A 13,576-nucleotide genomic window follows, 5' to 3' on the forward strand; every position below is an offset into this window, starting at 1 on the left:
AGCCACCCAGAGTAGCTTGATGATGACAGAGGCTCCCTGACAGTGTCAACATTTTTACACTGGAGCAATAGTTGCAAAACAGCAAAGCAATAATTCACACAAGTTTCTTTGTACTCTGCAAGATCCTCTTGCAAAACCCAGGATGCAGCCACAAAACATGTGAATTTTAAGTGCCCACCACTAAAGCACCAGAGGAAAAGTGTGCCTCTCCCTCCTTTTCCCTGCGGCTTTCAGAGACCACCAGAAACCACCAGGGTCCCTCTACTTTTGCACAGCCAGAGAACACCCCCTCCCTGCCCCACACTATACCTGTGTGTATTTTGCCAGGATGTCCTGAGGCCAAATGCTGGGAGTGAGTGCTGAGAAGGGACCCCCAGCAGAGGGAGTGTGATGGCCTAAACAGAAAGAGATCAACACAGCAATGAAAACCTGGAAGAACACCCTTGGGAAGACACACTTAATACAAACCGTGTCAGCAAGGGAAGGACTCATTCTGCAGTTTGTCCTGACTGCTACTCTAGACAGGGAGACAGCTCCCACTTCATCAAGGAAGCCAGTAATTTCAGATGGTTTTGTTCCTTATTACCGAGTAAAAGAGGCAGAAAGGCCAAATGGAGTTCCCCCTAAGAAAGAGATTTGTAGGAAAGAGAAATAGTTCTATGGCATCATATGATAACTCATCTGATTGGAAAAGCTGTGCAATCAGTGCCAAGCCAGAGGAATTACCACCAAAAAATATTATTATGGAGAAGTAAATGCCTCTGATGAAGGCACCAACCCCAGCAGCAGCAGCAATCCAGAGCTTACTGAAACTCTGTCACTCAGACGCCACAATGGAAAACCAGAGCCTTCAGCAAGATGCTCAACTGCAACCTTTTTTTCTAAAAGGGCTGGAATATTGTCAGACCATGTATAGAGAGCTGCAGCAATGAAAGTATGCCTATTATCTTGGACTTTTGTGTTCAAGATAAGCACCCTTCCAATCTCAGGTAGAGTGCCACTGAACAGCCTCCCTTGGAATACAAGCATACATCAACTTTTGCACTTAAAGCAGATCAACATGTTCCAAGTCTTCTATTGTTCATATCACCAAAGCAAAGGTTTACTTGGCTTTGAAGTATAGTTTCCCTCAGGGTTATATGCCCTGAAATAATCAGCTGGACCAGGAAGGAAGGTTTAGACAAAAGCATGGGGTGGGAGAGTTGGCCACTACAAGAAAGAGAAGACCTAGTTTCAGTAAAGCTTATCTCAGTAGTCCACAGTTGAACTCCAGTTATTCTTCAGCCTTCTGCCTGCCCAGATGCTACCATTGTACAGTAAAATCTCTCATAATCACCAAATGAGCCACCAACTTTGGGGCAAATCTTGGGAGCAGAACAGAACCAAGCAAATCTTATAAAAGGGGAAAGAAGGTTACATTTCAATGTTCTTTTTCCTCTGTGTTCAATGGCTGAAAAGGCTTCTTTGGGGTAAAAGAAGGGAACTGAGTTCACCCTGAGTGAGAAGGCAGCTGGGTCACAAAGAGTGGGGTTGTTTCCTTGCTCCCAATTTAACCAGACAGCATGTTAATATAAAAAATGGCTCTTGGAACCAGGAACTTTATTTAATGAAGTTTCTGCTGAAGAAAGAGCAAGCAACCAAACAAGCAGATACTGAGTCCATTTCTGTTTGCTCACCGGACATCGCACTAGGTAAGGCTGAGTAGCAGAGGCTGTCAGCAGGTCCAGAAGTGCTGTTCCAAGAGGTCAGCGGTTACTATCCTGTTAGAAAGAAAAGGCAAGGAGAGAATTCAATTAGCATCTAAAAACATGGTGGGGGACAGACACTCACAACTTCTCCACATGAAAATTAAATCCCTTAGTATTTAAGTTCTGCCCCCACAAAAAATAAATTCCGGAGACTGGAATTTCCTCTTGATTTCATGCCTACTGACCAGCTAGAAAGAGCACACTGCCATTTACCAAATTCCTTGTGACAGTACCACCATTGCTGATCGAAAGAACGTCAAAAACCAAGACAATTTTTATGACCTTTTCCATCACATATTGCGAGTCCTATATTTAATTATCAATACAAAAAAAACACACCATACATCATCAGTCTCTGAAGACACTGACCATGGAGAAGGGACAGAAACAGTGAAAAGGGTTTAAGGGGGTATCATTAGATGCAATAAGCCTAAAAGAGATTTTAGTAGCAGCATCACAAAGTACAGGAGCGAAGTGTGTAGGGGTGTGGAAACACAGTTCTCTGAAGGATGTGGCCGTGGACAAGATGCTATCAAGTAACTCTGCAATGAGCCAGGAACCAGGTTCCTCTGAACTAAAGCAGGCAGTAGAGCTCAGATGATTAAACAGCCCACATACCTCCCCTCCCTTGCTTTCCTGACACTAGTTAACAGCAGATTTTTATGGGTTTTTTTATGGGGATTTCCAGGAAAACAATGGAATAGTTCAGTAATCAGAGAGAGAGATTCTGGACTTTAGGATCAACCTTACAATTTATGTGTGGGAAACAGCAAGAGCCACCTCTAACAAGCAGATAAAGCCAGTGCTGGGATATATCAGTCACTTGCACTTCCTTGGGAAAGAACCTGGGAGAAACTAACACATCTGGGATGGTTTTTCCAGCTTCCCCTTTCCAGTAAAGCTACTTATGACTGTAAACTGCTAAAAGTAGGAACCCGAGGGATTCATCCAGCAGGCCCTGTCAAAGTTGGTTTATAGTGCTGAATAGTACAGGGTTACATTGCCTTTGCATCTCAGTGAGCTTTCCAGGGAGCACTTGCAGCCTGAAAGCGACTTGCTACAGCACTCCAAGATAAGCAGCTGTACAACACTGCAAAAGCATAAAAAACATCTGTGTCTGGAAACACAAATGATAAGCCTTCCTCCTCCCAGATTTAGACAGTTCTCTGCCTGAGAAAGGCTGACATGGATCAACAGATGCTCTGATTTTCTGGCACCAACTCTTAGGGCAAAAAGAATAGCAAAGAAACTACAAAAAAATCCAGCTTTTATTTCTGAGAAGTAATGTTGTCCACAGGATGGTAAGTTGTTTACCCACCAGTTCTGTAAACATTTGTTTATCTCCCCATCACTCTAGTCCCATTCATTCCCTTAGCACTAACTCTTCTCTCAGTAGCTGAAGACATAACAACAATTACAAAATGAGCATCTGCATACTCGTATTACATGGGAATGCACACAGCATGCCCACCAAGCAGGTACATTGGCTGACAGTACCTATTTCCCTTTCAACATCACTGTGAACGTATTTTGATGTTTTTCAGGCTTATCATTCCCTTGCAACCACGACTGCTCTGCTCCTGAGCCTGCAAAGTGTCCTTTTACTCTGCCTTCTCTCAGCTCAGTTAACCCTGTTTCAAATGACTTCTACTAGGAATGCAGTCACCATGTGAAGCATCTGCCATGCTTCTCATTGCTTCTCATTGCCTCAGTGCCTCAAGCCTGTGAGCAGGAATCCCTCTTGGCCATTATCAACTTTCATCGTGTGCACAATCGCTGCTGAACCAACCTGCGACGGAGGAGCTGGGTCAGTGTTTGGAAGAGCAGGAGAGTGTTGAGTGAGTTTCTCCTCATCCCAAAACAGGTGTAGTAGAGGGAACACCTTCCTTGTCCACGTCACTGTACGCTGGCCTCCACCTTGCTGGGGATCACTCCCCTGCCTGCTGCCTGCTTGCTCTCCTGTCCCTGACATTAGAGCACTGAACTTGGTGGGCAGGTTTTTCCAGCCCCTGGTTCCTATAGAAACGTTCCTGCAAGCACCAATCTGGGACAGAGTCCAAGGAGAGTGTGAGGCTCACCTTGCTCCTGGCACGGCTATACAGAAGGGCAGGGAGAGAAGCAAGAATCACACCAAGAGAAGGCTCCTGCTGCAGCACACGGAGGCAGTGCCAGGGACTGCCCACAGAGACAGGTGTCTCCAAGAGAAGGTGCTGAGGCCACTGCACCAGCCCTTCCAGCATCACAGGAACCAGGAAGAAAGTTCCCTGGCACAGCAAGGCACCACCCAGGGCAAGACAGGAGGTGGAGGAGGATACCTGGTATACAGTAAGTTCTTTCCTTTGACTGAGGTATACAAACCTAAAGCAGCTCTTGAACTCTCCTAGCCAGGAGACAAGTAACAAAAGGGGCTCCCACAAAGCCTGTGAAACCACACGTGTGAAATTGCTACAGCTCCTAGCTGGGTTATTAGCACAGTACACACTTCTGAAAACAAGAAACAGTATGAAATACAAAGGAAAAAACACATCAGATCGAACAAATATTAATGGCAACTCCCAAACCCTCAGAACTCCAAAACTAAAACCACACACACATTAAGAAGCATCTCCCACTTTTAAAGGTAATTTAAGTTTCCTATATGAAGCAATCTTGGCCACATAACAGGCAGTCCTCACATTTTGAAAGAAATATACTTTTTGTTAAAATGCTAATGGTACCTGTTATTTGCAGATTTATTTTTTGTGTTCAGACTCTAAAAATAATCACACCACCATTGGTTCCAGCCTGCTAGAAGACAGCTACACTGAGTGTGTGTACCTGAAAAAGAAGGCTGCAAGGGAAGCGTGTAGTCAGTATCAGGTACAGCCACTTGAAGCACTCCACCCGCAACACTTTTGCTGGAGTTGCAAATACACACCATGCAAGATTATAGTTAGTTTCTTTTCCAGCATAGGCGTCCTTTAGAAAAGGATGTCTGCAAAGGAGACCTGCAAATTTACTTCCACGTGGCAATATTGCGCCTCCTCTGGACATGCTGGCTCTTCCACACAGCTGTGGTGTGACAGATTTCAATGACCTGGCTCCTGGCAAACACCAGATAGCAATCTCCTGCTGCCTATGTTTTACTTGCTTGGCCTCTTTTGCCACGTGATCTCCACATAAGCCTGCAGCAGTAGTGCCTGGATGTGCTAAGCATGAAATGATGCTGTTTGGAGCCTTTCAGTAGGATCTTAATTTTGGGACAGAAACTCCTTCTCAGGAGTGTTATTCCCCTGCTGATTTTAGCAACTAAAAAAGGTAAGAAGCCAATAAAAAAAGAGCAACATACCTCTAGCAGAAAGACTGTGCAGAAGACAAACACTTCACAAAGTAATGTTTTTGTATGCTAAAAACTTTACAACTACAAAGGAGCCACTAGTAAACATCATCAGAAGGACTAGAACAAGCCCAACAATTCCTTCTAGAATAATTTTCATCCACTGTCATAAGAACAGCATACACAACACCTCTTCTGACAGTAAGCTAGCATTGGAAAAACTCTGTTTTCCTCTATGTTTAATGAACGTGAAGCAACATTGAATGCAGTAAATCCCACTGCTACCTCTGCACTCTCAGCTGGTTTCCACTGCTCTCTATTCTCTTCCTTTATTAAAAGCAAACAGTTTGGAAGAGAGAAAAGTGATTGCAAAATCACAGTACCCATCAGGAGGCCATGCACTTAGGTGTAGTTCTAAAAGCCTCTTCCAGTTCACCTTTTGAAATCCCAAGTAGATTGCATCCAATTTAACATTTCCCTCTTTCAGAAATCAGACAAAAACTCTGCACTGAATCAGGCAGTTCAATTGTGTCCTCTCACACCCAGAAAACTTTTGTTTTCCGAATTATAATCCTGACTTGCTCAATGAAATGTCCAAAAGGAACTCTCAGCAGGAAGCCTTTGGCCTTCCTTCCTGTCCCCCGTCAGTGTCTCCCTCAGGTCAGGCAAAGGCATATCCTGGAGCTGCAAATGCCATTAGTCCATGAGTCAATATTTACTTTGCACGCAGAGTCAGAAGAAATCTCCAGCTTCACAAACAAGTACATAAGTGAGCAAAGCACAGACACACACCTGACCAAGGGGGTGAAAAGGATGCCAATAATTTCTTTCCCTTGCACCCTGACACTCTAGCTTTTTAAAAAACGCAGAATCCCATGCAGACACTGACACACAGCAGCTGTGTTACACTGCTGGTGAACCTGGGTCATTCCAGGAACTATCTGTTCAAGGCTTACAAACCATGACCAGCCTCACATTGCTTTGGGAGTTGAGTAACACACTGCAAATGCAGGCGGAGGTGCTGAGGGAGCCTTCATGCTTCCTTTTTACAACATGACTGGGAATGAAGAGCTGAGGGACTTTAACTGCCCTCAACCCGCTTTCTGGTAGAGTGGAAGTGAAGCAGAGATACACCGAAAATCTAGAGCAGGTCTTGAAAGGGGGATGTTAGACGTGGAGAACAGCGAGGCAGAGGCTGTGACAGCCTTGCAGAGCCGGGTGGGCAGGGAGGAAGGATGGCAAACTGCTGACAGTGTTATGCACTGACTGCAGAGGCACCATCAGGACTCCAGTGCTGCCCAGTCATCAACTGGGATCATCCTGACTGCAGGAATGTGGTGGGGCAAAGTGCCTCCTCTCAGCTGCCTCAGGGAACTTAGAGCAACACTTAACAGAGGCAACAAAAAGTAAACTGGAACTCTGTGTCTCCTGCCATAAAACATCTTGTAAATTCCTGGCCTCATTGGAAATGTAATTCCATGCAGAAATGCAACTAAAATGTACTTCAATGCAACAGTTCTGTACCCTGTTTGGTGTTCAGCAAGTCTGCCTGCTGCAATGACAGAGAGCCCCACTGGAGCTGGAGGTGCTGAACCACTGACAGTTTATATGAAAGGAACAGAACAAGGGACTTTCAGTTTTGTATCCATTTCATCTCCATTTTGAAAATAAGGATGTGAAAAAGCAGAATCCTGCTTCCTACTGTTTATGCATTGGACAGACAGACACAGATGGACTTCCTGATCACAGTTCAACGTGTCAAGCCTGTCTCTGAAAAAACTCTACACAACACCTGCTTATGTAGAATGCAGATATCCTCCATATGAACAGATATCTTATTTTCAGAGCAGAACTGCCTTTTATTTGCCTGGCACCAGAGCAAACAGCGTGCCAGCTAAACGTGAACTGCACCACCGTGGAGAAACTCGTTAGCCAAGGCCCTTGGGATCAGAAGAGAAGGAGTTTCCCCTTTCCTGGTGCTCCCATTGCACGAGTGGTGAAAAGATGGGACTATAGAGTGCTCCTTGCATCTCACACAGGATCACAACTTAGTACTAAAACAACAGTTGCTGGGGTTTTCTCTCTGCATTGAATGAGGTCAGAAAAAAGGCCAGGATACCAACTAGCATGGTGTTCACTCTCGTTGCACAGTAAAATTCTCCTTGCTTCCAACACAGAGGCGAGAAAACCCATATGTGCCAAAAAAGGCAATCGCCCCAGTCTCGAAGGCTTAGGGTAAAGGCAATTCCACATTAAACACCACAATGTAAATATAAACCTGTAAATATAAATATACTGTCTAAGGAGGCCCCAAACACACCTTCCATCACAGTCAGGTACTGCACCATAAATGGTCACTTTCACCTAAAAGAACACAGTGCAGGACCAGGGCACTTCTGCAGAACTCTACAGAAACTCGTTTTCCCCAAAACTCCCCAGAAGTGGTTTTCACCTTCTGGCCCATGAACTTCTGCAACACTGCAAACTATTATAAGATGCCTGAGGAAAGTAATTGCAACTGTCTAATTTCATTTCAACACAGAAGTTTGAAAGAAAATATTTCTGCTAGAGATGCAGGGTTGCACCAGGCAAAGAAAGCCTGAAAGACACTTGTGACAGTTATTTAAAGTCAGGTATTGTGAAGTCTTTTATATGACACTCCTGCTCTGAGTGGTGACAAGCAGTGCCATCTGAGGCTCTCCATCACCAGCACCGTTGGCTCAACCCTGGTGAAAGTTTGATTCTCAAGCTGGTCTCGTCCCACTGTTCCCAGTGACAAAGGAACAAGAGCCTGAAGAGCGTCTCTTCCTTGACACAGCCTCAGATGGTTTTGCAGAGGTTCAGCTGTCAGGGTTTGCTGTTACCTTGGTGAGGTGTTAGAAGGACTCGATTCAGGTCACTCCCCTGTACCTCTGTTGAGTTACTATTTCCTCCAGTATTCACAAAAAAAAGTCAGATTCACGTCCCAGGACCCTAAGCAAGTCTCGCTTCATTTGGCTTCAGAAAATGTCTTTTTAAGGAAAGTATACCCCATAGCATTTGAAATTTTTCTCCTTCAGGGCTCTGTCTTTACAGAACTTAACTTCCTGAAGAGGTAAGTAACACTCAAAACACCTCTCAGGACTGTTTGCAAAGCCCTTATCTAGCATGTCATGTTTGACTACTTAGATCTTGCTCCTGCAGAAATTTACATGCACAGATAACTTAAGAGGAAAAAACCCAAAATATACAATGACTGTTAACATTTGTGACAAAACAAGACAAAACCTCTGATATTTCCTGATTCTGGGGATCAGGAAGATTTCTTCTCCAGAAAAAAAAGGCTGTCAGGTTACGGACACTTTCTTTCATCTCTGAATCGTCAAATACTTCCCAGTCAAGAAATACTGCACTGTCTGGGCAGTAACAACAGTTCTTGTAGTCATCTTATAGTAATATACTATTTTTTTTTTTCACCTATCTCATAAAACAAGTGTGTTTTCATTTCTCCTAGGGTGATTTTCTTAAGACAGAAACAAAATTGCTCTGTTACCAATATACCTTGTTGCATTCCAGTTTAAGAAAAGCTGAGGCTTCCTCAGAGACAAAACAAATGTGGCAGGACAACATCCTCCTCTTTCCTACCTAGTGTCAACAGCAACACAGCTGACAAGTGAGATTTTCCCCAGTGCTCCCACATACTTACTTACCCCTGTGTAAGCTTTATGTATTTAAAACCTAGACCCTGTGATGAAAGGTGGCATAGAAAGAAGTTTAAGCAAGTCTTTGTGTGGCTGAGGACACAAACCTGACGTGCCAACACCTCTCCATCCCTTGAGGGACACTTGGGACACTGCATTCACAACATAGAATGAAGCAATTTGTTTACCTCATCCCACCTGACAGTTGCAAAATCTCTGTATCCTATCCATTTGAGCTAGGATAGGAGCCAGGACACCCACTGTGATACAGATCACCAACTAGGATCACTGCTGACTTAGCTAGAAGAGCTGTAGAACCATGTACACCAAAATATAAGGTGCCTTACCTTTACCACTGCAGAGAAAGTTGCAGTACTTCTTAGGATTTATTTTTTAAAAGTTTTCTTTGCTTCTTATGTGTTGGTGAGAAGTTTGCAATTGACGGTCAGGAAGAGACATCATCCCAACCATTTCCAAAACAGTTACTACCTCAGGAGGGGTGAACTCATCAACTCCTTTGTTAAAGCATCCCAAATACCAAACATGGGAAACAATTCTGCAACATTCAAACCAATTCACTAACAATGGGACTGAGACTGGCCGCCCATTTCACACAGATCCCTTAATCAATAACCTCTACTGTTACCACCGCCACCTCTGGTGAGAGAAATAGATTTTTAAAGGCTAAACATTTTGATTATTGTCCATCTGTTAAGATTGTCAAGGTCCTTTAGAATACTGACATTAGCAAAAGATCTCATCTTGCAGGAAAGCAAGTGACAGGTTAAAAGCACAGCAAAGAAGAAAAATCTAAATTACATTAGCAGGGACCCCAAAATTGGAGAATTATTTCAGCCCTGAGCAGGTGTGCAGTACTTTCCTCGCTTTGACTCTATCATCGCCTGACCAGTGCAATTCCTCCAGAAATATGCCCCTCCTCTCTGCTGCCCCTCACAGATTCCCTTCACCCTTCTTCAGAGGAACAGTCACTATGAATGACATCTCCCTGAGAATACCAAGCCACGTTATTAAAACGTCATCGTAAAAGGAATTGAGAAAGGAAGTATTTGTCATTTTAATCTGTTAAATACAGAATTAACATAACTTTGTATTAACATGACACAAGTACTCCCCACCCTGACCTCTTTAATTACATGTCATGCCTCTTCCCACCCCCTTCCTTCCCTTTTTCTTCGTGAATTCTCCAGAGTAGGAATCCAACCCTTGTTTCTGCGTAGGGAAAGCTCCACACACAGTGTGCAGATCTAGAAATACATAATGAAATTGATTTTTATTCCAGTGGTTGTTTCTTTTCAGGCCACCACTCCAGACACTGTAGCAGCTAAAAAACTAATCTAGAATTTAGATTATCCAACAAGCAACTGTATTCTGATCAACAGCTCAGCAAAAGCACAGCAGTGCCCCACTCCTGCCAGGCTGGCAGCTCCTTCTTGAGTGATTTCACGATCCAGTCTTGCACTACTAAAAAAACACTGATCGTAATTCCAGCAAGACTACTTCTCTCTCCCATCTATTTGCACAGAAGGATCCCTCATTTCCTGAAGGCACTGTTACTACTTTATCCTTCCCTCCCCCAAAAAAATCACGGCAAGCCATGAAGAGTAGGGCTGAGACATCATGAAGTAGGAAGCTATGACATCACATAACCCCTCCAACACTGAAATCTACTTGTTTAGAAGGAAAGTACCTGCTTAAATTCAGACATCCCTCAAAAAATTAGGAAGGAAGCAAAGCAGATACAGGGAGGAAATTTTTCCTGTCCCACCCTTACCAGATCTGTGAAGAGACACCAAACAGCCGTCCCGGAGCCCACAGCCACTGCCTGCAATGAGATTTAAATCCGTGTGACAGCGGTTCTTCACTTCCTTGAATTTGCATCACCAGGTAAGAGAATTACATCTGTCTCCCGCCTTCCTGACATTTATTACAGCTGACAATCACGGGGCCTGCAGCACGTCTATTTGTGCCCATTGCCTAGAGGATACTGCCATATTTCCATCTCAGTTCCGTGACCGTTCCTTCCCCCCAGCCAGATAGGAGACAGGCTGTCTCTCCTCCGGGGCACCTCCGAAAAGGTGTACGCGTGGAGAGCAAATGAGTATGGCAGAGCAGGACGAACGAGATCGCCGGGAGTCGCACTCACAGGCAGGAGAAGAGGCGGGTGAGGGCAGAGGCACGTCCCGGGGAGCAGGGGAGAGCCCAGCGCGGAGAAGGGGCGCCGGCAGCGCAGGGAGAACGTGCCCCGGAGCTCGGCGGCGAAGCCGTGCACAGCATGAGTCACTGGCGGAGCCAGACCCTGCGTCAGCGCAGCAGGTGCGCGGGAGCCTCCCCGGGGATGAGGGTCCCTGCCTTTCCCCGGCCCGGGCCCGGCGAGCGGCGCCGCGGCCGCACAGCCCCTGCCCCACACACAGCCCCGGCAGCGGGGCCGCCCGGGCGGGGAGCAGGGCAGGGAGGGGGTGCCGGGGGAGAGGTGTGCGCGGGGGGCCTGACAAGGTAGCTCGACAAGGGCTCCTGGGGAGCCCCCCCCGGCGCGGCGGCAGGCGCAGGGCTGGCAGCCCTGGAGGGCGAGGGGTGGCCCGCGGGCAGAGCCCCCTCCCCCCGCAGCGCCGGCCCCGGCCCCGGCCCCGCACCCACCTGCTGCCGCCGCGCTCCCCTCAGGGCGGGCGCCGGCCCCGACCCGGCGGCCCCGCACGCCGCTCCGCAGGCGCATGCGCGGGATCGGGGCGGCGGCGCGAGGCGCGCTGGGGGCTGTAGGCCGGGAAGCGCGGTCGGGAACGCGTGGGCAGGCCCGGGATGCTGGCGCTCACCCATCGCTCGGGGCCGGGGGAATCGCCCCTCCAAGCGGCGCACAGACCCAGGCGCCGCCAGCAGAGCGCCAGCGTCACAGGCACGGGCTGCAGGAACACAGGGCAGAACCATCCAGAAGCGGGATTAGTCACAGAATCACAGGATCAATTAGGCTGGAAAAGACCTCTGAGATCATCGAGTCCAACCTATGACCGAACACCACCATGCCAATCAGTGCCACGTCCAGCCTTTCCTTAAACACCTCCAGGGACAGTGACTCCACCACCTCCCTGGGCAGCCTATTCCAGTGCCTAATCACCCTTTCTGTGAAGAAATTCATCTTAAGGTCCAACCTGAACCTCCCCTGGTGCAGCTTAAGATCATGTCCTCTCATCCTGTCCCTAGTTGTCTGGGAGAAGAGGCCAACACCCACCTGGCTACAACCTCCTTTCAGGTCGTTGTAGAAAGCAATAAGGTCTCCTTTTCTCCAGACCAAGCAGCCCCAGCTCCCTCAGCTGCTCCTCATCAGACTTGTGCTCCAAACCCTTCACCAGCTTGGCTGCCCTTCTCTGGACCCACTCCAGCACCTCAATGTCCTTCCTGAATTTAGGGACCTAGAACTGGACATAGCATTCAAGGTGTGGCCTTGCCAGTGCTGAGTACAGGAGGAGAATCAAGAACTGCACAGTCAAGAGCTGCTCCTGAAGCACTGCTTGGTGGTGACCTGTTCCCACCAACCGAGGAGAGGGGGGAACTACATCTTTGGCTGGTGTCAGTGCAAACACTGCCAGAAAGAAGACAGGTCATAAACTAAGGAGTAGAAGTCTCTTAAAGGATTGTGCCAGTTTTCTAGGAGGGTGACATTTCCTCTGTGCCATTGTTATTTGTTCAAAACTTTCTAGGAAAACAAGTCCAACAGTTCACAGCTGGCAGCCTCTGCCTAGCACAAAGATTTATTTCCAGATGACAAGAAAAGGTACATTAGCTGATCCTCTTCCCTGCACAATTTCGGGTTTTTTTTTGGTTGGTTTTTTTTTTTTTTTTTTTTAATGGAGGAAAGAGGACCAAAAAAGGAAGGCTTCTGCATATGTCTGTTTTCTTTCTTGGCTATCCGTTTGAGTAATAGTCTGAAAATTACCAGTGTTCAATTAGTTATCCTTTTCAAACAGATGGCTAATTAAATGTTAATAGCACAAGCAGGCAAAATGTTTTAAACACCATAAAACTCAGAAATGTTTGAGACATTTTGAATGCCATAATCTAGGGGCAAGGTAAAGCCAGAGAAATCTCAATGAAGGGAAATCATGGCCTGAAGCTTCCCACTGCTCTGACTACTTAATATAGACAAGCCTCATTAAAACTGTATTTTGAAATCATCTTTAAACAATCATGGCCTCAAGGACAGCAGGTAGGTTCTTTCAATTAGTTCTGCTTTTCTTAATTCTTTCCAGCAACCACGTTTCAAAAATCATCAAGTAATCCCAGCCATGTCATCTCTGAGAATCTGAATAAATGAGAGGCATTTATAAAAGAGGGAGCTTTTTATTACACTGACGCAGAAGAAATGGTCTGTGAGGTAATAACACTGGAGGAAGAGGCAAGGGAACCATTCCAGTTTAAGTCAAAGGGAGAAGAGTGTGGTCCAATACTGAATGGCCAGTAAAGCACAGACATTACAAACCAGAACTTTCATGTCAGAAATAAAATCAAAGCTCTTGAATTTCTCTGGCACCCAATGAATCCCAGCATCTTTTTTCTTTCTTTATCAGAAAAGACTTACTTGTAGTAGAGATCAACTTTCACATGTTAGAGTCCACCTACCATTCAGTATCAATCACCTACAAGGTGACCAAGGACCACAAGGATTGTGGCCAAGGACCACAGTCACAGCCAAATCACAATGGTTGGCTGCTAATTCAAACTTGCAAATATGATTTGTCAGGCAGCACCTGGCATTGCTCTTTGATAGCTGACTGCTTCTATAAGGGGCCAATGAAAGGTGCTATGATAAAGTTACCTTGTCA

The 13,576-nt window shown here is 46.1% G+C and overlaps 1 protein-coding gene across 4 annotated transcripts in view; it reads right to left on the bottom strand.

The window, feature by feature from the left end:
* SGSM3 (small G protein signaling modulator 3) overlaps positions 1-11,480 on the bottom strand; it is a 29,249-nt gene extending 17,769 nt beyond the window's left edge. For 2 of the 4 annotated variants that reach the window (XM_051784217.1, XM_051784214.1), the window contains exons 1-4: positions 11,400-11,480; positions 10,537-10,587; positions 1,677-1,760; positions 310-395 (exon numbers count right to left, since the gene is read on the bottom strand). In XM_051784217.1, the coding sequence (XP_051640177.1) occupies positions 310-395; positions 1,677-1,683 (93 nt within the window). In that variant the 5' untranslated portion in view covers positions 1,684-1,760; positions 10,537-10,587; positions 11,400-11,480. Of the gene's footprint in view, positions 1-309; positions 396-1,676; positions 1,761-10,536; positions 10,588-10,908; positions 11,374-11,399 lie in introns of those variants that run through there. The other 2 variants (XM_051784215.1, XM_051784216.1) reach the window with 2 other exon arrangements.
* Between the last annotated feature and the right edge of the window lie 2,096 nt (positions 11,481-13,576).

Source organism: Manacus candei, unplaced genomic scaffold, assembly GCF_025592945.1.
Source record: "Manacus candei isolate 608988 ecotype Guabito, Panama unplaced genomic scaffold, ASM2559294v1 h1tg000018l, whole genome shotgun sequence".
Classification (NCBI taxonomy): Eukaryota; Metazoa; Chordata; class Aves; order Passeriformes; family Pipridae; genus Manacus; species Manacus candei.